Raw genomic sequence first — 21,592 nt, 5'->3', positions numbered from 1 at the left:
TTTTTGTGACACATATATAAAACAACAGAGATGCAATAGATGTGAAAGATATTTTTTATTTTGTGGAAAATTTGTATATGTGCATGCTGCCGTATTCACAGGAAGTGATGTCGAATCGAAGGTGTTACTTCGATATTTTTCCCACCAAAAGTGATCACATTTACTGAGGTTATTCAATAAATAAAAATGTATATTAAAATGTGCATACAAACTGCAATTCAGTGACGAATATTTAACATTTCTAGAATAATTAAATTTTCTGCGTAAACAAGTTTATTTAATACATTTAGATAACAAATAAGATTAAACAAAAATAAAATAGGGACTGATATGAAAAAAAATATGAAATCCCAAACACATCATTGTTTCATGTATAATTCTTATATATGCTTATGCCAGTACTCTATTTTTCTGTTGCTTTAATTTTGAACTTTTAACTAAAACAATGTAAACTATTTTAATAACCGGTTAAAGCCCACTGAGCGATTAGCTCTTTTTGAGAGGCGACCTGTCCACACATCATATCTCATCGAAGTGGTTTGTTAAATGTGGAAATTTACAGGAGCCAAATAACTTAAACGCATATTTCTAAATGTGGAGGGGAGTAAAACCAGAGGACCCGGAGAAAAAATCATTGTGACCACCACGGGGAGAGAGAGAACATGCAAATTCCAAACATACAACACAGGCATTCATATTCTTTGTTTTTCTCTCGGTAAAATCACGTAGGTAAAAAATCAAATCAAATAAATGAAAACAACTAAATTAAATCACGACGTTTCAGGCGCAACACAAGTGTCCTTCTTCAGGTGGGGACAAAGTAGCGAAAGCACAACCGCTTAAGTGTGTCTAAGAGATGGTTGTGACGAGGAATTATATAGTCGCGTGGAATGGAGGGGAGGGGGGCTTAGACAAACTGAAGCGGTTGTGCTTTCGCTACGTTGTCCCCACCTGAAGAAGGACGCTTGTGTTGCGCCCAAAACGTCGTGATTTAATTTAGTTGTTTTCATTTATTTTATTTTATTTTTTACCTACGTGACTTTACCGAAAAAAAACAAAGAGTATGAATCCTTGCAGTCACGAAAGCTTCAAATCTATAATTAAACACAGGCATTGTTGGAGTTGGGATCGAACCCACGCTCTCCTACGTGGCAGGTGAGGGAGATAACAGCGACTATAAACTATACTTTTTCTGCATCTGGGCCCTGATGCTCGGTCATTCTCTGTACAGTTATCATTTTGTAAAAGTCTCCAAAATACGTTTCAAATGTCCTCGCTATGTATCTACCGGTAGATAGGAACCCGCCACGCCCACCATTGTGTGTGCCACGCTTGGGGGTTGAAATGGGAAGGACTTTTGGGAAATAAAAGTCGCCGTGATTTTTCTTTTTTCTTTTCAGCACAAAAGTGCCATAATTGGGTAATTGGGGAAATCAACCCGAATAAAATAGAGGAAAAATCTGGCATATAAAATGTCCGGGTTATGGGAAGGGTGCCAAGGTTATGCCCTTTCAGAAATCCAAGGTTCTTAAATTTAAAGCCAATTCTGCCTTTCATTGTGCAATATCCGGCAGGCAAAGAATCAAATTCAGTAAAAAAAAACAATGTATATGCAGAGAATAGATATCGGTACAGTACGTTTGTGGGTTGTCGTGTATATGTGTATACATCAATAAGATCTATATTTGTACGTAGGAAAGTGTGTGTGTGTGTTCTTGGCCTCGATTATCTGAATCTGTCCTGGGCCTTCCGGAGTACCTGGTGCAGTGTGTAAACATCGCCACTGGGGAGACAAAAGGTGGTGCTGGCCACCCATCCCCCCTCGTGTGCCGTGCTGGCCTTCAAAGGTGCTCGCGAACAGCACTTGCCTCAACAGTCTGTTAAGGCTACACGGGGGGATCTGTGTCTTGGCCTCGCCTATGTCGACTCAGCCCTAAATAAGTACCTGGGTCTGTGTGTAAAAATATCTCAGCACTGGGAGACAGAGGCGGTCGGCAATTGTGTTTGCCACACCTCGCACTTTTATGCTGTGACGGCCCTATGGGTATGAGCTAACACTTGTCCCGACAGCCTGTGTCGGCTTCATGGGAGATCGTTGTCTTTGTGGATAAATATTGCGAGCAGCATTTTCTTCATCCGTAAATATGGGTAGTGGTGGTGGAGTGGTGACTGCATTCGTTTACGAGAGTAAAGTCCCAGTGTTACATTCCAGGTTGTGCATCACCATGAGCAATTTGTATTTGAATTTGTCCTGGGATTTTCTCTAAGTTGACTTGGCCTAGAATTAGTATCTGGTGCATTATGTCAACATCAGCACTCGGGAGCTGAAATGCACAATTTATATACAGCAGTTTATTTTTCTTGGTATTTTGATTTTCATTTTGAAATACATTATATAAAGGCTTCCAGGCAAGCCACAAAATGATATTTTAATTAAATGTAGATGCCAGTATTTCCACCCATTTCCTAATTTTACACACGAACGGCGTGGAGAATAATCTAATCCATTTGGACAAACTTTATTATATTTCTTTTCTTTAACACGTTTGAGTAATAGTTGAAGAGCTGTAGGCTACTCATTTACCTGAATTAAACATTTTTCATGGTACAATTTCTCAATCCAGGTTCTCTCTTGAAACATGTCCCGTTGAATATTTCTCTCGGCCCTCAGTAAGTTATGAAACAGGGTATTTTTAATAACTTCAGACGCAAGTTACGCTGATGTATTTAACTGGCAGGCCCAGGGTAGGGATTATTAAAACAGTTTTCATTAGCTCACAATTGCTCATAACGGTAGAGGAATATTAATCTTGAATGCAAATACCGTTGTTAACTGTCACACACGTGTCGTCCCCATTAATTATGAAGATGGTTTGCAAATGAGCACCACACTCACGGAATCGCAAAAAAAAGTTAAATGAGGAGGCCCTATGCCCACTGTTTTCTCTGAATTTTAATTGTTTCTTGCTTGATTATGTAGCATGCAATACGGCCGGTAAACACAAAGAAACTCTAATCGCACAGTAATGCCTCTGAGGCTGGGGTATTACTCGCTGACATTTCCAAATGCTCTCTGGGACTTCCCGCTCAACAGCAGAAGCTACAAATTTCACTGATGACTAGGCAGGCAAATAAAATGGGCGATGACTTCAAATTGTATGATTTATGCAGGAAGCACACAGCTGCTTGGCCGGGAATTGCTCTTACCTGCTTTCCCCGCACAGATGTTATCAACTCGGCGGCGCTGCGTATAATTTCGATACCGTTGAAAGATTCAAAGGCATCGGGGTTCCTGTAAGCATGACCTTGCACAAAGACTTCTGGGGGCGGGGGAGAGCACTTCACTGTCAATGTTCAACAAACTTGGAGCACGTTGTCGAACGCTAAACACAACGAGTAGCGATAAGATATGGTGTTGGTTATTGTGCATTCTACCCTAGCTCCCACCTTGTCTGCCTACGAGCAAATGCTGCAACTCTCATCGCTTAATTGTACAACACTGTGGCATAGTATCCATCCCCCTCCAAATATATTGCACAGTTTGTATATCGTGAATTAACATAAGGGGGGTCAAGTGTTTAAAAGGGGGGGATCAGCCCCCCACTTTTAACCCCCTGCCCCCCCCCACTCCCACCCACCTCACACTACAGGCCTGAACGATATTGCTGCCTGATGCCTCATTTGGAATTATTTTTCGTGAAATTATTTAATGGCCTTTTTATTTTTCTGGCCATTCATGACGTTACATAACATTGCAGTCAAAGCGCATCTACGTCCCCTCAAATTTCCATCCTGCGCCTGTCGCAGAAATGCCTAAGCCTTTACTTTGTGTTATCGTTATGGGCGGGAATCCCGTGCAGACATGAGCAACATGTATTATTCCGGGTTTATTCAAGCCCATCACTGAGCGTGGGCACACGGCTTGTCAAAACGAGTTAAACCGGAGAAAAACAGTCAGCACAGTGGTTGCTCATTGGTCTGGCCCGTCAGTGCTAATGGCCGAAATCTTCAAAACATCTGATGTTTCCACATTTTAACATCTGTACATTTTGGCGAAAGGGGTAAATTGTTGCTTCTCACGCACATCAGTATTGTTGTCGTGCATTGGCATTCTCCATCTACTGTTAGATGTTGTCACTGATTTCTGGTGCCACTGCACTTTGTTTGGTAGGCCTGCTGTCCGTTGTTTCAATTATCAATGTTCTACTTTCAATGCAATAAGACCACAATTTATATTTCATGGGCAATTCATTGCAACAAATAATTTCTGTCGCTTTTTCTCGTGATTGAGCTTTAGTTATTTCAATCAGTATACTGCTGGATGAAGGCCTCCTCAGACTGTAACAGGTCCTGACTGACCATACTTTGCCAAGTTGACGAGTGCCAGCTGGTGATGTGGGGGCCACATGACTAATTCAGATACCTCTCACGACTTGAAGTTTGCCGTGATCGAGACTCGAACTCAGTTCGCCCTGTTTTATCGCTGCAGTGCGCTCACCCCTGCACCGCAGTTCCACCCGTGAAGGCTACATGCATCATAAATGTGCTTTAAATAAATAAATAAGCTCCCATTTATTTTTATTTTTCCCCATGAATGTTTCCCGCATTATTTGCTCGGGAGTATTTTTGGCCCTCACGGGCAATGAAGCCTTTCGTTTTTTTTATTTACGAGTGGTTATGAAGTCCTGCATAGTGGAGACATTCATAAACATACTACATCGTTAAGCCTACACTTTCTTCGGTCAGTCAGTTCCAGCGTCGTCATATATGTACGTATGTTAAACTTATTTCGCCTTGTACGTAGCCAACCGTGCTAATAGTCAAGTGACATTTGTTTTTCGTTTTACATATTTCTATTTGAGAACTTGTAATGAAATAGCATTCTTACAATATTTTTAAAAAAATAAATACTAATATCAGTTTTGCTACATATGAATCTAAATACCCAGCAGTGTTAATTTAACATGTCTCAACACTGCTCATGAGACCCAGAAGGTCAACACTGGTTTAGCGTTGCTTATTTGTGTAACCTACGCCACTGATTACCATAAGTCCTGGAAGATCAGTCGGAGTAAAACATGCATTAAGGCAACACAATGTACTTAGATCTAGCTCTGAATCTGGCGAAAGGCGTGGATCCTTCTTGATTTAGTTCTCGTAGCAGGGACCAGGGTGAGTCGCGAACTGCTTCCTGGAATTTTAGCGTGAAATTGGCACCGTCTCGGCAGTGGCTAACGGCTGTCACGCCATCATATAGCGGCTCTTAACTTCATGAATAAATGTATCACTTTCTAATATTGAACTGTCCTAGCACCCTAGAGTAATGCTCACATTGAATTATTTTATTTTTCTTTCCCACCCCAAGCTTCTTTCTGCACTTATATAAAATGATATTGTGTAATGTGAGAATATTATTTCTTAGCCACGTTTTCTTTTTCTCTCTCTCGCCCCCCAGAGAAAAGTGTGCGACTGTTTTAGTCTTTTAACGCTGTGGGTTTAAGCATTATATATTTATATATGTACATTACTCAACTTCTTTATTACTTGGGTCATGGGAAGTTTAATCAAATAAAGCATCTGCTGAAAGGTTTAATTGAGAGTGTTTTCGGGTTAATGCGCTGGTAAAAAGGTTTTGCACCGATAATGAATGCATTCTAATGATATTCTCATCTAAGCGGACCCGAGACTCGTGAAGCCTACGTTCATAGTTCACAGTTTCACCTCGTAAGGATGTTGTCAACTGCAGTGCCCTCGGTGCAGAATGCACACATTTGTCACAATCGCGAGCTGTGGTCATTCCACTGCTGGATGAACGGCCTCTGGCAATCCGTCGTCATCGCTCATAATCCTGCGGTGTAACAACCAGCCGAGCACAAGCCCTGCGCTACGCGCCGACTGCCAATAGCAGAGTTGGTTGCACAGCAGAGGTGTTTCTTCTTTACAATTGTGGAGGCCAGCCACGGGAGCGTACAAACGCGTGTCCACCCACCACTCACTTTGACATTGTTTCTTTTTCTCTCTATGCACGGTGCCCGATGTTTGTAATGACACAGCTGCCTCTCTGCCACAGAGTTTGGCCAAGGAGCTCCGACAGTGGCAGATAAGCGTCGACGCGGCGAACGACCTCGCCCAAAAGCTGCTTCGCGACTACTCCGCCGATGACACCCACAAAGTCGAAGAGATGACGGGAAAACTCAACATGGCTTGGTCGGACATCATCCGACGGTAACTTTTACCTTCCACAAATCGTATTTTTTTGTTTGTTTGTTGCGTGTTTAAATGAACACACCTCCTCCAATGCATTATATAATAACAATAGATAATAATAGTAAAATTATAATCATAATTTCGAATTGATATGTGTGCACAGGTTCCGGTCGCTCTGAGATCGAGAGAATAGTTCAGAGGTGCGGGAAATCACAGTCAAGCGTGGATGAGGGTGGGGGGGAGCTGGAGCAAGGCGCCACTAATTGCCAAAGCTCTTTTGTTCTATACTTCACATATATATTCGTAGGTTTTTTCGGTAAAGTCACGTAGGTAAAAATGTTTAATTAATAAAAGTAAAATAAAAATAAAATAAAAATCACGACGTTTCGGAGGCAACACAAGCTTCCGTCTTCAGGTGGAACCGTCACAGCACGATAGCTGCATCAAGTGAGAGAAATTCCAAGAAAACCGTCCTTGTAAACATACTGGTTGAGGGTGGGAGGAGCCAAGGTAGGCCCTGAAAATTATTTTTGTGAGGTTCGGTGTGGCTGAAGCACGCTGTTAGGAATGAGCCTTTGTTGTGTAAACTAGATGCGGATGATGTAAAGGTGCGTGTAAAAGGGACTGAGCCTTTTGTTATGTAGATGTGATGCGGCTGAAATCGCTGCCAGGAAACGAGTCTTTGTTGTGTAGAATGGTTTTACCTACGTGACTTTACCGAAAAAACCTAAGAATATGAATCCTTGCAGTCACGAAAGCTTCAAATCTAGAATTCACATCTATAATTAGTTTATGGTTTATAACGAGATGTTCAGCAAGCTCCCCGTTATCAGTGTTTACACACGTGGGAGGAAACCAAAGTGCCCGGAGAAAACCCACACACATGACAAGGGGGTGGGTGGGCGGACAACGCCAACTGTTTGTGGCCATCCAAGATGGGCGAAATACCGAAAAACTTCTGCTGATTTATACAGCGCCGTTGCACAATTCTTTATCCAAAAGTTAAGTTTTCAGCCGTGAAAGCCCGCGTGCCAATAAATCTGGCTGGATTGGAAACCCTCCTTCTGTCCCCTTTGCAAGGCATTTACACGCACAGCCTTTTGCTCTGCGTCAATAAATCCCAAAACAACATGACACAACTCATAAATGCCAGGCCGTTTTGGGAGGCCATTAAATTCCGTGCCCTGTTATTGGTGCCGAGCCGTATTGATCCTCCTGTGTTATAAACCTTGAGCTCTCGCTTATCAAATAAAAAATATAAAACTATATAATAATGTTGTTTAATATGTAAAATGCACTTGTCAGGTTTACATATGTTAATAATGTCATTGCATTAGGCTGGTCCAACCCAACACTTCTGAAATATGTGAATAAGCAATGCCATGAAAATGTAATTAATGGAGTAAATTACTTTTGTATTAATGCTTTGCACATTTAGTCCAGTTCATTCTCAAGTTACATGTGATGAGCAAATATGGACTACTGATTATATTTTTGTAAAAATATAAATACATACTTTATTTATATACTTTATTTGATTTCACTGTATAATCATATTTTTACGTCATATTGTCTGTTATGCGGTTCAACATGAACACGATTGTACATACATTAAGTTACAATGTCATCGTAGCTTCAGTGTCATAGTCAAAGTAGTGTGTGCACAAAAACACGTACTCATCTTCTGTTCACAACCTTCTCCAAGTCATGGATATTCCACACTCTTGTGGTGTTGGTGATGAATATTTCTAAAGGTCAACCTCGGGTGACCTCTTACAAAGTGGTGCTCAATTTATTGACTGAGATTTGAACTTGTAACCTTTCATTTATGATCCGCACACTTTTAACTACGGTTAACTACTGCTCCACTTTGCCGTATGCATAGTGTATGCATTTATTAGGCCTGTAATGCTTTATTGATCCATCAACTGAAATCGATTCCAATGCTCGCGGCGACATGGATTGAGTCACGCTTAATCACAATCGATGATTTACTGATTTGTGCGCAGCACGATACGCACTGTTGTTACCATTTGGCCGATACAGAGAGACACGTTCAGATAATCCAAAGTGAACAAAACAAACGAGGCAGAAAAGAGAATTGAGAAGCGATAACTAACAAGATTGGAGAATCCATAAAATAGTTTTTTTTGGATTAAAATGGATTGTAATTTATATGAATACATTAACCTCCCCCTCCCCCATTAGTCATCGCACCTGATTGGCTCACAAGTGACGACATCATTCACCCCCCTCTATTTTAGACGGAAACAACTCTGGCTGTCGCCTGATGAGGCTGGTTGTAATTACTGGCGAAACGTCACGGTACTCGAATTGTAAATGTCGTGGTGGGTTTACTGTCCAACACACCGGTGTGTTGGACAGTAACTTCTTGGCATGTTTTTGTTTACGTGACAAACCTTACTAATTGGTTGTGTCGAGTGGTGGCGGGTTTAATGGCACATTTATATTTACGCGATCTATCTCATGAAAGATCTTACGGATAATATTGGTCGCGAAGCCTATGTGTTAAAGATTGGAGAAATACATGACAAGACGAATTGATTCTTGAATCTGATTTGTGACAATTCAACCCATCGATGTGGAGCTGGGGGCATGGTTGATGGGATTCATGATATGCCCTAACAGTCATTATCAGTCAATACCATTTACAATGGGATGCTGCCCCAATGGTCTTATGGTGTTAGCACACTGGACTTGCAATCCAGACGTTGCAGGTTTGATTCTGTTTAAATAATGGGAGAGTTTCTGAAATCCACCCCTCCCTCCACCTCTGCTTACCCAGTCGTATAAATGGGTTCACCAAGGTCACGTTTAGTGGGGTAAAGTGTGGGTGCTTCCAACTCTTCCAAGACTTTTGGCCAGTGTCAAAGTGTAGGCCAAAATACTTTATAAGGAGGCTCTTTAGAACTCCCTCTGGTGGAGACATTTCTTCCAACAGTGATGTGAATATAAAATGGCAGGGTTGAACCTTTATCCTTACCATGTACACAGTGTATTGAGTGCACAAAATAGCCCCGAGCATTGAAGGTGGAGGAGATGAAATCAAACTTATTTGTTCAATTGAGCAAGGTTTTAAGAACTTCGGAAAATAGACAATGAGTGGGCAGGAATTCCAAAGATGAGCGGTGAAAGGAAAAAAATCCGAGAGACATGTTTTGACAGTACAGATAGATGAATTGGACAGACTGGTCGACTGAATCCTGCACAGATAATGTGAGATAGCATTGATGGTGACGGTGTGTGCATGATGATTATCTAAACTGGTCCTCGGCCTACCTGAGGTCGACTCTGCCTCAAATGAGTACTTGGCGTAATGTGTCAGCATCAGCACTCGGGAGAGGCCCGGTCGCGGTGCTGGCCACCCACCCCCTCGTGCGCCACGGTGCCGGCCTTCATATAGATTGCTACTCGCGAACAGCACTTGCCCCTACCGTCTTGTTAAGGCTACACGGGGGGGGTGGGGTCTTTGTCTTTGTGCGCACGTCGTGGCTCAGCCTGAACGACCGCGAGGCCGCCCTGGAGCAGGCCGGCAAGCGCGTTCAGCAGTACCACCTGGACCTGGAGCGCTTCCTGGCGTGGCTCTCCGAGGCCGAGACCACGGCCAACGTGCTGGAGGACGCGAGCCAGAAGGAAGGCGTGCTGGAGGGCTCGCGGGACGCACGCAACGTCCAGCGGCAGTGGAAGGTAGGGGGCCTCCCGCGCCGCACACTTCATAGCTCATCGGATTCCCCCAGTCTAAATACAGATTGTGATTTTGACGCGCACGCACGCATGCAGCTCACGGGGACCGAATGCCCATACAGTTGTGGGGGCGCCACAGTGGCGGAGATGTCAACTGCCTCGCCTTGGTATGCAGGAGGTCGTGGGTGCGATCCCGACCCTGATGATGCCGGTATTTGTGGAGCTTGCGTGTTCTCCCCCGTGGTTGCGTGGACTTTTCTCCAGGTCCTCTGGCTTTTCCCTCCACATTTAGAATCAACGTGCGTTCAGAGTATTTGGTGGCTGATATACATTTCCACGCGATAAGCCACTTCGTTGAGCGATCATTTGTGGCCAGGTCGCTTCTGAAAAGGAGCTACATAGCTCAATGGGCTTTACCTCGTAAAATGAAAAAAACATGTTTATTTTATAGTTTAGTTTTGCAGTCGCCGTCGTGATTTATTTGTATTTTTTTGCAAATGTAATTTTAGGCTGTATCTCAAGAGAGTAATGAGAAGTTCTCGAGCAGTTCTGGAGTAGGTTCCAGAGGGAGAGCCTGAATCTTCTGGAACAATCCAGAAGAAAGAAATGGATGTCGATTGGGCACGTTTTAGCAGAGTGGAAAGCTTGACGAAGGAAGTTCTAGAAGGAAAGATATTGGAAAAGAAGCTGAGAGGCTTAAAAATAAAAAGGCCTGCTCGACAAATTCTAAGGGAAGTGTGAAGTTAAAAGGAAGGCTCAAGATGGGCGAGGATGGATTGGTAGAGAACTAAAGAGGAAGAATCTCAAGACTCTGTTTGACTGCTCAGATAAGCAGTCGGCCGTGCCCGTCACTTTCGGTGGTCTTGAGGAAGTGGTGAAAATTCCAGATTCCGAAGGTCAGGACTGGTAAACTAAGTCGTCACCATCTCTCATATTTTCATGCGTGGGTTTTCTCCAAGCACTGTGGTTTTCCCTCCCACAAGCCAACGCCAACACACTCGTTAATGAAATTGGACACACATGCCAATACAGGGCTCTTCTGAGAAAGAGTATTGAGGCTCAGTGAGGCTCTTCCCTGGGTATATAAAGGGCATTTTCCGATGATTAAATTTTTAGAGTATTACCGTTGAATTCCCACTAAGTGTTGCTCGCCAGGTGGTGCTTGTCTTCACCGCTCTTGGGAAGATGGCGATGATGGAGCTGGGTTGAACTTTTGCAAGGATTTGAATTCACTTTCTCATGATTGAGAGCCCTGTTGCTCTGTACAATTATCTCGTGTGGTTTACTTGTCTTCCCAATTCATCACGTATACTTATTGTATACGTGCTGCATAAAGCATATGTGACATGACAAAAAATGCGTGACTTCTCGTAATTTCCTGACCGCTACGTTATTGTTGACGTCAGTGTGGGGCACTGGTGGCCCCTAGTGGCCTTTAGTGCGGGCCCTGACGTGCATCCCCTGACAATAATCGTGCTGCTAAACAATTGGAGGCCCTCACACTGATGATGTTTTATCGAGCGAAAGTGGCCTCCCTCTGAAAATTAGTGAAGAACACTGGGTCACATGAGTTTCTTTTTCCCTCAGTGCAAAATTTTGTTACATCTCTATTTCTATTCAAAAATTTCCAAACGTGTTCTAAGAGGGCATACGTAATGTCCGAGTGTAAAAAACACAATGCGTCTACAAATATTGCAATGCTTGTAAATGTTGTTGCCGTTTGTTAGGTAACCCTTAACCGTCTAGGTACTATCAAGAGTTTGCTAACACTACCTGGCAAAACCAGACTGGATTGAAATGAACGCTGTGTTATACAGATATAGTCCCAACCAATGTCATTGTGTGACATTTTTCCAAAAGCTTTTACTCGTGCCAAGACATTTCTTTGCCAGGTAATTTATTTGTGATGACTCTTATTTATAATTTTTTCAACATGCCCGGCCACTGTTGCCAAGCGTACACACACAGGGAAATTCTGCCTCATTTCATGAAGCTCTCACTTTCATATTTTTCAAATAATGAGATTATTTTTACTATTGTGAACGAGGGGGCACTATATGTAGCTGAGCCCCCCCCCATACCCCCAACGTCACCATCTCTTTTGCCCCCGTTCCTTGGCCACACCTGGCGCACCCCAAACAACGACAAAGATCCCCCTTATAGCCTTAACAGGCTGTTGGGGCAAGTCCTTCAGCGAGCAGCACCTATAAGGCCGGCACGGCACGCGAGGGGTTGGGTGGCCAGCACCACGCCCGCCCGCCATTGTATCCCCAGCGGCGATGTTTTCACACACCGCACCAGGTACTCATTTGAGGCTGAGTCGACCTAGGGAGGGCCCAGGACCGGCTCAGATCACCAGGTTCGTAGTGCAGCGCGCGAACTGCGACACCACCGTTGCCTCCTGGCGCACCCCTCCCCCATGCACAGGGCACCCGTAGGGCTCCTCCCATCGCTCCCCCCTCTGTTCGGAACGCATCTACCACCTGTAATCATTTACATCCCCTTGTCAATCTACTGCTGGATGAATGCCATACTTCACCACGTCGGTCAGTGCGAGTTGACGACAGGGACAAGCTAGAACTGTTAGACAAAAAGGTTCATAGCACGATGCGCTCACTACCGCGCCCACCAAACCATCCGCCCGCATTTCTCTTTTCACGTGATTAAAACTTACAAATCCGTGGTGACGCACAACAGATGTGGTCAGCCTCCTCTGAAGCACGGTCTGGGTAGATGCACATTACTAACAGGGCAAATGCGTCCCACGTTTTCTCTGCAGTGCATCCATCAGGCACAGCCGATGGATTGAACGCGAATTATGCGGCCGGGAAAGAAGCTGTCATTAAATTAACTGTGACGTTCACACGGGGCCTGCAGTCAGGGCTTCGCTATGCTCCTGCCGTTGCTCCGGCACAAGGTTTGACCCCCCTCCACAGGGAGATGTTGGTCTTGATCGAATGAGATCCGGAGCAGAGGCACCCTTTCACTTGCCGCCCTGTCGGATTGCTGCGGCAGATGATGAATGATTTCTGATGGAGATGCCCTCAAAGCTGCATTGGCAACGGATGAACGTCGGATGGAAAAATGTGGCGCGTAGATATTCACGAACGTTCGTCAGAGGGTTAGAAAAGAACATTGTCCTTTGGTTTTGAAAAAAAAATACATTCTTACATTGCTGTTTTATTGAGCAGTTGTTAAACTTAGCAGGCTTTCAGTGTGTTTAACACGTGTGATTGTTTATATGTAATTGTCAGTGTAAATCAAGGACGTTTTATGACTACAACTGCATGCTGTATAAAATAAATTAAAACCACAATAGCAATTGTTCTTTTCTCAAAATATGCATTTGCAGTGCTCTAAGGAATTAATTGAAGCAAATATATGTATTTTAAATAGTTATATAAATAGGGTCTCATAATAAGTTAGCCTTGATCAAATAAAATAACAGTTTGCAATTTAGTAATTTGTATTATCAATATAGTTGTACAGATGGAAATCTATAAAATTGTGTAAAAGGAGGAAAATTTGAATGAAAGTTTTAGAGGACATGCATGCATTTTATTAAAATCCTTACTTACAAATACAAAACATGTCTCTATTAAAATTGCAATACAATATCCTTGCGGCTTGAACAGAAACGAAAGTTTAAAATTCAAATGATAACATCCAATTTATTTTTATGAGGCAATTTGTGAACCTTTATGAATAAGGATTGTCGATGCGTGGCCAACCTGCATAGTCTCACCATGTACCACCCTTAACGGACCCCAATCGACGCCGATTACGATCCATAGCCCGCTGCGATCTGCTGTCCAGTTTACGGGATCCATCCTTGAGTCTGTGCCAGTTTTGCAATAGACTTAAAACAGTGTTGTTCAAAAAGAGCTGACTGTGTGTTCAGCGCAGTACGCTTTTCATGGACCTGACTCATAAAAATGCACAAGAACAAATGTTCAAACTAACGAGCACTCTGACCAATCTTTAATGTTGGCATCTTTGTTAAGCTGATCAGTAGTCCTACACACTTGACACCTCACTCCCAACCGCTTGGCAATCAATACCGAAGACCCCTGTCACGTGATTTACAAGAGTGGCCTTCTTGTGTGCTATGTCAGCCCAAGTACTGGACATCTGTGGAAAGAGCTTGATAGCTCATCGGATTTCTCCAGTAGAAACAAATATTCTGATTCTGAAGTTCCATGTCGGACGAGGGTGACCTCTGATCCTTGGTGTTGGCCTGGCTTACAACCCCCTCGTGTGCCGTACCGGCCTCCGTGGCGCTTGCCCGCTACCAGCTCTTGCCTCAAGAGCCCTGTGTAGTTACACCAGGGGATCTTTTTTCCTTTTTTTGCGTGGCGTAAAAAGTGCCCCTAGTTGGACGTGAGCCAAGGTGGGCACGACTGGCGGCTGCCGTCGTGATGGCTACTGTGGGGTGTATGCGTGCCCTGCCTGCAACGCGCGTGCTATTTTTAACATGCTGCTGTCCCTCGTGCTAGAGAGCGGAGGTTTATAGTTGGTGCCAGGGCAGGTGCACGCTAAGCCTGCGAGTGTTTCGCAGACACGGCTGCGGCTACAATAACAGCGGGAGCCATCTGTGTCACTCCGTTTCCCACGCGCCTCTCCCCCGCTGCGTCTCGTTCTCCAACGCATAAATCACTCGCGATGTGATGTGTTGATATTATTATTGTCATCATCATCTCTTTTTGTTCGTTTTTTTTAAAAAGAAATATATGTGGTGTATCTGTTCGTGTTGCTGGCTTACTGGATATCATGATCTATAAAATGGATGCTGACGTGGTGCAGAGGTCACCGGCTTGATATTGTGCCACGGTGGTTGAAACAATGAGACAAGTTTCTTAAATCTACCCCTGCCTCCGTCCGCCCAGCAGTATAAATTACTTTATCGCTCCCCTACTGGTGAAAGGACCTCCGCTAGAAGGATTTCCGGAGAGCCAATCTAGAGAGGGTACTTTGGCCTACTCTTTCATGCTGGCAAGAAATCTCGTAAGAGGTCGGACGGCCCACACATGCGACCTATCGATCAACTGACTATGGTGTACCGATTTCTTAGGGCTTCCACTTTTACTTTTTTTTATATATAAAGAAACAAAAAAAATAGACCGGATTTGCTACATTGATTACTTTTCTAATACACTTATACTGTACCACAAACCAAATAAATATAACATTTTAAAATGAGGAGGGAAAATATTTTAACGTAATTCATATGAGCGATATTGAGTGATGTGTATTATAGCAAATTTTTTTTTGCAGCACTCTACCACGATAGAATAAGGTCTCTGCAATGGTGGCCTGTTCGAGCAGCTGGTTTGATCTCTGCCTGGGAGGTTGTGCTAAAGGGTTCAGCGTTTGATAGATTCTAAAATGTGTTTTTTTTTTCCAAGCTCTAAATCAGTGTGGTCCAGTTGGCCTGGTAATAGATGGCACGTTCGTTGCTTTCATGGTGCAGCTCGGGCTGCCGAGTGCCCAGCTGAGCCCACAGAAAGAGGTCGTCCCTCGTAATGGATTTGGAGCCAAACCAGCAAAGCCACTTAGAGCTGATGGCCGGTGTCAATCTCACAACAGAATTATAACTTTGATGCGGTGCATTAGCTAGCAGATGTCACTTTGCCTGCAATTATCCTGTTACAAATGAAAACAGAGCTGCCTTTACACATTTGCCTAAGCCGCTGCCTTTGATAATTGTGAACTTTGGCAAAACAGTACAAATCCGTGGCATGGAAAATTAATTTCCCTTTAAAGTTTTTTTGAGAGATTTTCTTGAGGTCTGCGGCTGAATTTCACGGACGTTGTTCCCGCCGTGGACTTTGATAACAAGACAGCTCCGGCAGACACGCCAGAGGGGGTGCCTTTGCCTTTTTGTGTGTTTTTTTGGGACGGCGTTTAAAGTTCACGGAAGCATGTGGTTCAACGTCGGCCAAGCGCCTGCCATGGCCGATGCGTTTAAGTTCGCCTCCCCCCACCCCATACCCCCCTCCCCTGCTTGAAGTTTGAGGAGATGCGAGCTGACTGGGTGTCCTGTGTCTTTAGAGGCAGCCAGAAGATCTTGGCAGGCAGCTCGCAGAGCCCCCGGCAACTCGCTGTGAGATGTATGGGCGGAACACGGGCCTGATACGAGGAGGGGGGGGGGGATGATGCGGTGGCGAGATGTTAACTCCCTCGCCTGGTATGCAGGAGGTCGCGGGTTAGATCCCGTCCCTGACACCTGCTGTATATTTGGAGTGTGCGTGTTCTCTCCCTCCACATTTAGAAACATGCATTACGACTATTTGGCTGCTGTAAATGTCCACATGTACTTTACCTGATAAAATAAAAAAGAGTTTAGTTTAATGCACAGCACACAAACGCATTCAGTTCACCCATCCAAGCACACCGTGCAGGGTAAAGGTCCGCTGAGCTTCTGAGATCTGACGAGATTGTGCACTGTCCGGTTAATTGCTTGTAGGTAGAAGGAAAATGCTCAAGAACGTGTTGTTAATCAAGACTATAAAGGCCTGTATTGCCGATGCGGGACAGGGCTACGTGTGATATAGGAAACGGGATTAAGTCGAAAATGAGAAATGCTAATCTAAACGTTTTATTGCAATTCAAAACAGTGTCTCCATGTTCATCAGTAGCGCAGTGCTCCTCTCCATTGGTGGGCCTGATACAATGGTGAAAATTTCCCATTCCTATGGCTGGTGCGAGTCTGTAATTAACAGAATCACCTACTCCGTGATACCAAAACATACCTTTACCACTAGAAAAAAATATTAACTTGCAGTCTTTTACCACGGTTGTGCTACACAAACTCAATTTTACTGGTTATACCACGATCTGTAGTTCCTGAGGAAGCTCCCAGCATGTGGAGTGAAACATTGGGCCCCCATGCCACCCAACACACGCCACAACCCGGAAACTTAACCGTCACGTAACGTAGAGTTCCGTGCGCTGTCGTCAGTGACGCTGCTGCATTGCTCGTGTCACCTAAGACATGCCAAGGGAACCAACAGCAAAAATACCACGGCTAGAAACCCCAGCGGCACGTAGCACCAGCCTACGTGCAAGCGGTGCAGTTAAATAAATACGCTACAAACGACGTGAAAGCGCTGTGTCGCTCCTGAGCCTGCATTTTATTTGTACAAATTGGTGTTGACGTCGCCAAATTCTCCCTTGCCATAGGAAAGGCTAATGGGATATACCACAACATTGCTAGGTCTGCCATGTTCAATTTAATGTGCGCGGCATGGACACGCAATGTGTAGATTTGTAAATTAACAACGGTAAGGAAACTACGCAACGTAACAACAGATAAGAAGACATTTGAACAAATATTACATTTTAACGCTGTCAACCAGAGACACAGATTTCCTGGAAAAGCGCAGTGAATCACTGCGCATTATCTCAAACAAATACACATATAAATAAACCCTTAAAGCGTCTCAGAGATACCAGTATTTAGATGCTATATAAATGCAAATTGTAATTGTAGCCTTAATTTTAATATGAAAACTGAGAATTAAATTTCTTTATTGCCCCGTTCAGTATAATTATGTTAGGCTGCTGGTCTATCAAAAACACGCGGTTTTTCGCAAACCGTATCAGCTTGCGGCATTAGCGCTGCGGCGTAGCTGCTCCTGTCGTACATAACCATTCCGGGCAGGAGCCTGGTCACCGCGGTCGTAGACGCACGCGTGCACGCAAGCCAGCTCGTGATGCACGCGCAAAGCCGTGCCTATCTGGCCACTCTGCGGGGTTCCAGTGAGGCGGGAATGAGCGGTGAGTGTTCGTTCGTCTCAAGCGGAGCAAGGCTCTTCGGTTCTGACTTTCCCTCAGGGCTCGGGCAAATATCATATTTCATTGCAGCTCGCCAACTAATCATTTGCAGATTGCCGCTCTGCTGGAAATTTGCGGTAATAAGTTGCCAAGTGTTGTTGCGTCATGGTGTGAACAGATCGGCTTAATCAGGTACGTCATTTTTCATTTAAAATAGTTGTAATTGAGACGGACTCTCATTAACGGCCAAACCTGCGGCAATCAAAACGAAAGTACATTGACGACGCTGTCCGTCTTCTACTTGACGGAATCGGTCTTGCAGGATAAAATGCCACCGTTTAAGGGCGCGACAGAGGTTTTGTTTGGCGGGGGTTTTTTTTCTTTCCGCGGAGGACATCAAGGGCGTGTTTATTTTGGAGCAAACGGCCAGGGGTCACCGTAGCCTGGCCGCTCTGCGTTGAGAAGAGACGGGCGGTGAACATTGGACACTGGCGGTGAACATTGGAGCCGTGTTAATGGACACAAAAAAAAGAGGGGTGGCGAGATTCCATTTGCGCTGCGTCTCTGCATTACAGCCCGTAATTGAAATGTCAAGCTTTTAATTGTCATTAAAAATTCAAATTAAAAATATTAAAGGTTACCTATAATGAGAGGTAATGGGACGTATTTTGTTCTATTAACAGCCCTTGCCCCTGACCTAACCGACATTAGGTCTGACGCAGCTTAATGTAAACTTATTTCTATTTGATGCGTGAAGATATTTAGATTTAAAACACATTTAATTGGACACATATAAAAAGTAATTAAGGTTTATTATAATATAATGAAGGATTATTTAACACATGAGCGTATATATAGATGGACAGCATAACCTGTGCTTTTTAAGAACACATTTCGCTCCGTTTATCTGCGATTCTCAAATTTGAGCTGGCTGAAATATATCTTATCAGAATCAGGCCTCACGTTTCGTAAACGTTTGCTTCGGTTGAACCGCAAAAGAACGGTGACTAATTAAGGAAAGAAAATGCTCCTTCAGCAAAAAGTGCCATTGGCTTGGTATCCGAGAGTTGTGGTGCAACATCGAATCCGTGGTTTGTAATTATCGTTCGCGTGGTCACAAAGGGAGGGGCTGAGGTTAAGGTGCTTGTCCCATTATGCCTCATTTGCATAATTAAACATTTCTGAATAATTTAAAGGACGTCACTCTGTGTGTCCGTGTGTGTGCGTGTTTGTAGATATTACTAACATTTCCCATTTTGGAATACATCTGCCATTGTACACGCTCGGTGTACATGGATGTCCTTATAATGGAAATTCGCAGCATATCCACCATTAAATACAATTGGCTAATTCACAAATGCCTGTAGTTTTCTTTTCAGTTGACTGGAAATGGTCTTGTTAGAAAAGAGCAATGCAATACTGTGCATTTCAGAATTTATTATTATTCTTGTGTGTCTATTTCTTTGCATTTTTCACTCTGAAAAAATGTCCCTTGCCACAGAATGTATCAGCTTTGATGAGTCCATACATACCCCATCTTCAGGATGTATCGTGATTTCACCACCCATTCATTTTGTAGAACTACTTATATTCCAATCCAAAAGGACTCTGGCAGAGAATCGAGTTCGAGAAAATAAACTCGAGAATGTGTGTATGGCAGAGGTCGCAATCGGGTACCCGATACCCGTACCCTACCCGATACCAGGCTACCCGTACCCGGCCGGGTAAGGGTACGGGTACCCGTTTGCGACCCTGGTGCGGCCGGGTACGGGTAGGCCGTGAGTCACTGGTGAGTAACCGTTTGTCACTCATTTCCCAACGTCTTGTCTCTTCTCACAATTCAAGTTCCTAGAATCAACCCACCCACGCCTGCAACATGGCTTCATCCCAGAGGTCGCAATCGGGTACCCGTACCCTACCCGATACCCGGCCGGGTACGGGTAGCGAGGTATCGGGTAGGGTATGGGTACGGGTACCCGTTTGTGACCCTGGTGCGGCCGGATACGGGTACGGGGAAGGAATCAAAACCCGTTTGCGACCTCTGGTGTACGCTGCTGCTGCTTATATGCCGGAAACTTTATTCAAGTGAAAGTAAACATGTGAACAGAAAGTGGGAAGTATGAGGAAAGGTGTAGAGTCGGGGTTGTGACCCTGAGAATGTGGCGCAGTGTGAAAAGTAAGGCATTGTGTTTACACAGCATGGATTCGAAGGCCACGGACATATTTAAAATGCATGTGCACAGTTACCGTGTGTGCCGTTTCTGCACGTGCATGTCCGGCACATTTCCGGCAATGGATGGGGCCGCGTCGTGTCGCCATCCCGTTTTTCTGGTGTGCTTTGGTACACACACGTGTGGCTTTGATGCCAACACAACGATGAAAGAATATTCGTGTGTACACATTGAGCCATATTTACACACTGTGTTGTGTGCGACACCAAAAGTAAGTAACACGCTCAACACATTCAGTCGTGTTGTTGTTAATTGTGCTTGTGCATCACTGTCAATGCAGCAGCAGCATCCATCACCAAATAATTTGTTTAGGTTACATATTGATCATATTCTCTTTTGGGACCCGGCTTCGTGGATACTGCAGCAGAATTTAAGATGTAACTCCGTGTTTCTCATCGTCATCAACATCTAATTGATGTAAAATTAGCACCACCTGGGTGAGCTTGCATCACTTGGAAGCAACGATTTGCATTTCCTGAATCACCCCACTTAGATGTTTTAATACGAATATATGAAACATGTGCTCTATTGTGCATTTTCCAAAACTTATTAAAACAAGGAAGAAAAAAAACATGGTTAAGAATCGATTATATGATGTGTTCTACAACGCTAACTCCCTCGCTCGGTCTGCAGGAGATCGTGGGTTTGATCCTGATCCAGATATTGACGCCTGTATGGTTGGAGTTAGCGTGTCTCTGTCCCCACGGTTGCGTGAACTTATCCCCGGGTCCTCTGGTTTTTCACTCCACATTTAGAATCAACATGTATTGAAAGTATTTGACTGGTATACATTTCCACGTGATAAGACGCATCGTTGCGCTATAATTCGTGGCCAGGTCTCTTGTGAAGAATACCTACATAGCTCAGTGGGACTTACCTTAACTGTGCCACGCGCCTTCCCGCATGGCCCTTTACTTTTGATTTCGTTCTGATGACGTACGTGTACGTACACGTACGTCATCCTATGTATACGTTTCGTGAGCAAAAGTATTCCTTTTCTGTAGTTCTATCCGTTTGTCTTCTCCGCACCCATAAGTTAATTAAAAACTCCTCGCATTATTGGCGTGAAAAGCTTGACTGCTGGGGCTTTAATGTTTGGGCCCCCCCCCCTTGTCAAGTCAGATGACAGAAGATGTAAACAAGAGATATCGATTTAATGAGATCAGAGAATTGTAGACAACAATCAACATGTCGAGAGAGAAGAAAGACAAGATATAGGTGACTGAGATTAATTAACTTTTTATGCAAATCATACTGTTATGTTTATGAGGATTAACATTTGAGCTCGTATTCGATGCACAATGTTTTCTCTCTCCATTATTCCCCTTGAGCTAGTTTGGGCCATGAGATTTTGCTTTGTTTAATTTATGCCAAGCGACCGCTACCACTGTCTTAAATTGTATTGCGTCTTGGGAGAGAACATCCGTGTATGGGCGGAATTTGGCCGTTTGCCTAATTTGCGCCATTTAAATCACCACGCGAGCCCTGAGCGAATACTGTTTTCTGCCTCGCATCACAGAGTACTGCCATTTCCACCACCAAACGCAATCACGTCGTGTTAAGAAAACATTCTCAGACCACCTGCAATGGAACAGAAGCAGCATTTTCATTTTAAGTTAATTTTGCCCACGTGAAATGCATTTCCTTTTCTTGTTTTTAATTCTGTACAGGCA

General features: G+C 44.0%; 1 protein-coding gene across 7 annotated transcripts in view; it reads left to right on the top strand.

Moving 5' to 3' along the window:
* Window positions 1–21,592, top strand: part of LOC144734286 (dystrophin-like) — a 636,663-nt gene that overhangs the window by 498,613 nt on the left and 116,458 nt on the right. For all 7 annotated transcript variants that reach the window (XM_078616432.1, XM_078616429.1, XM_078616430.1 and 4 more), the window contains 2 exons: window positions 6,071–6,225; window positions 9,726–9,915. In XM_078616432.1, coding sequence (XP_078472558.1) covers window positions 6,071–6,225; window positions 9,726–9,915 — 345 coding nt within the window. The remainder of the gene's footprint in view (window positions 1–6,070; window positions 6,226–9,725; window positions 9,916–21,592) is intronic.

The sequence above is a fragment of the Lampetra planeri genome, chromosome 50 (assembly GCF_965212315.1).
Source record: "Lampetra planeri chromosome 50, kcLamPlan1.2.h2, whole genome shotgun sequence".
Lineage (NCBI taxonomy): Eukaryota > Metazoa > Chordata > Hyperoartia > Petromyzontiformes > Petromyzontidae > Lampetra > Lampetra planeri.
This window is presented reverse-complemented; position numbering and strand designations above follow the sequence as displayed.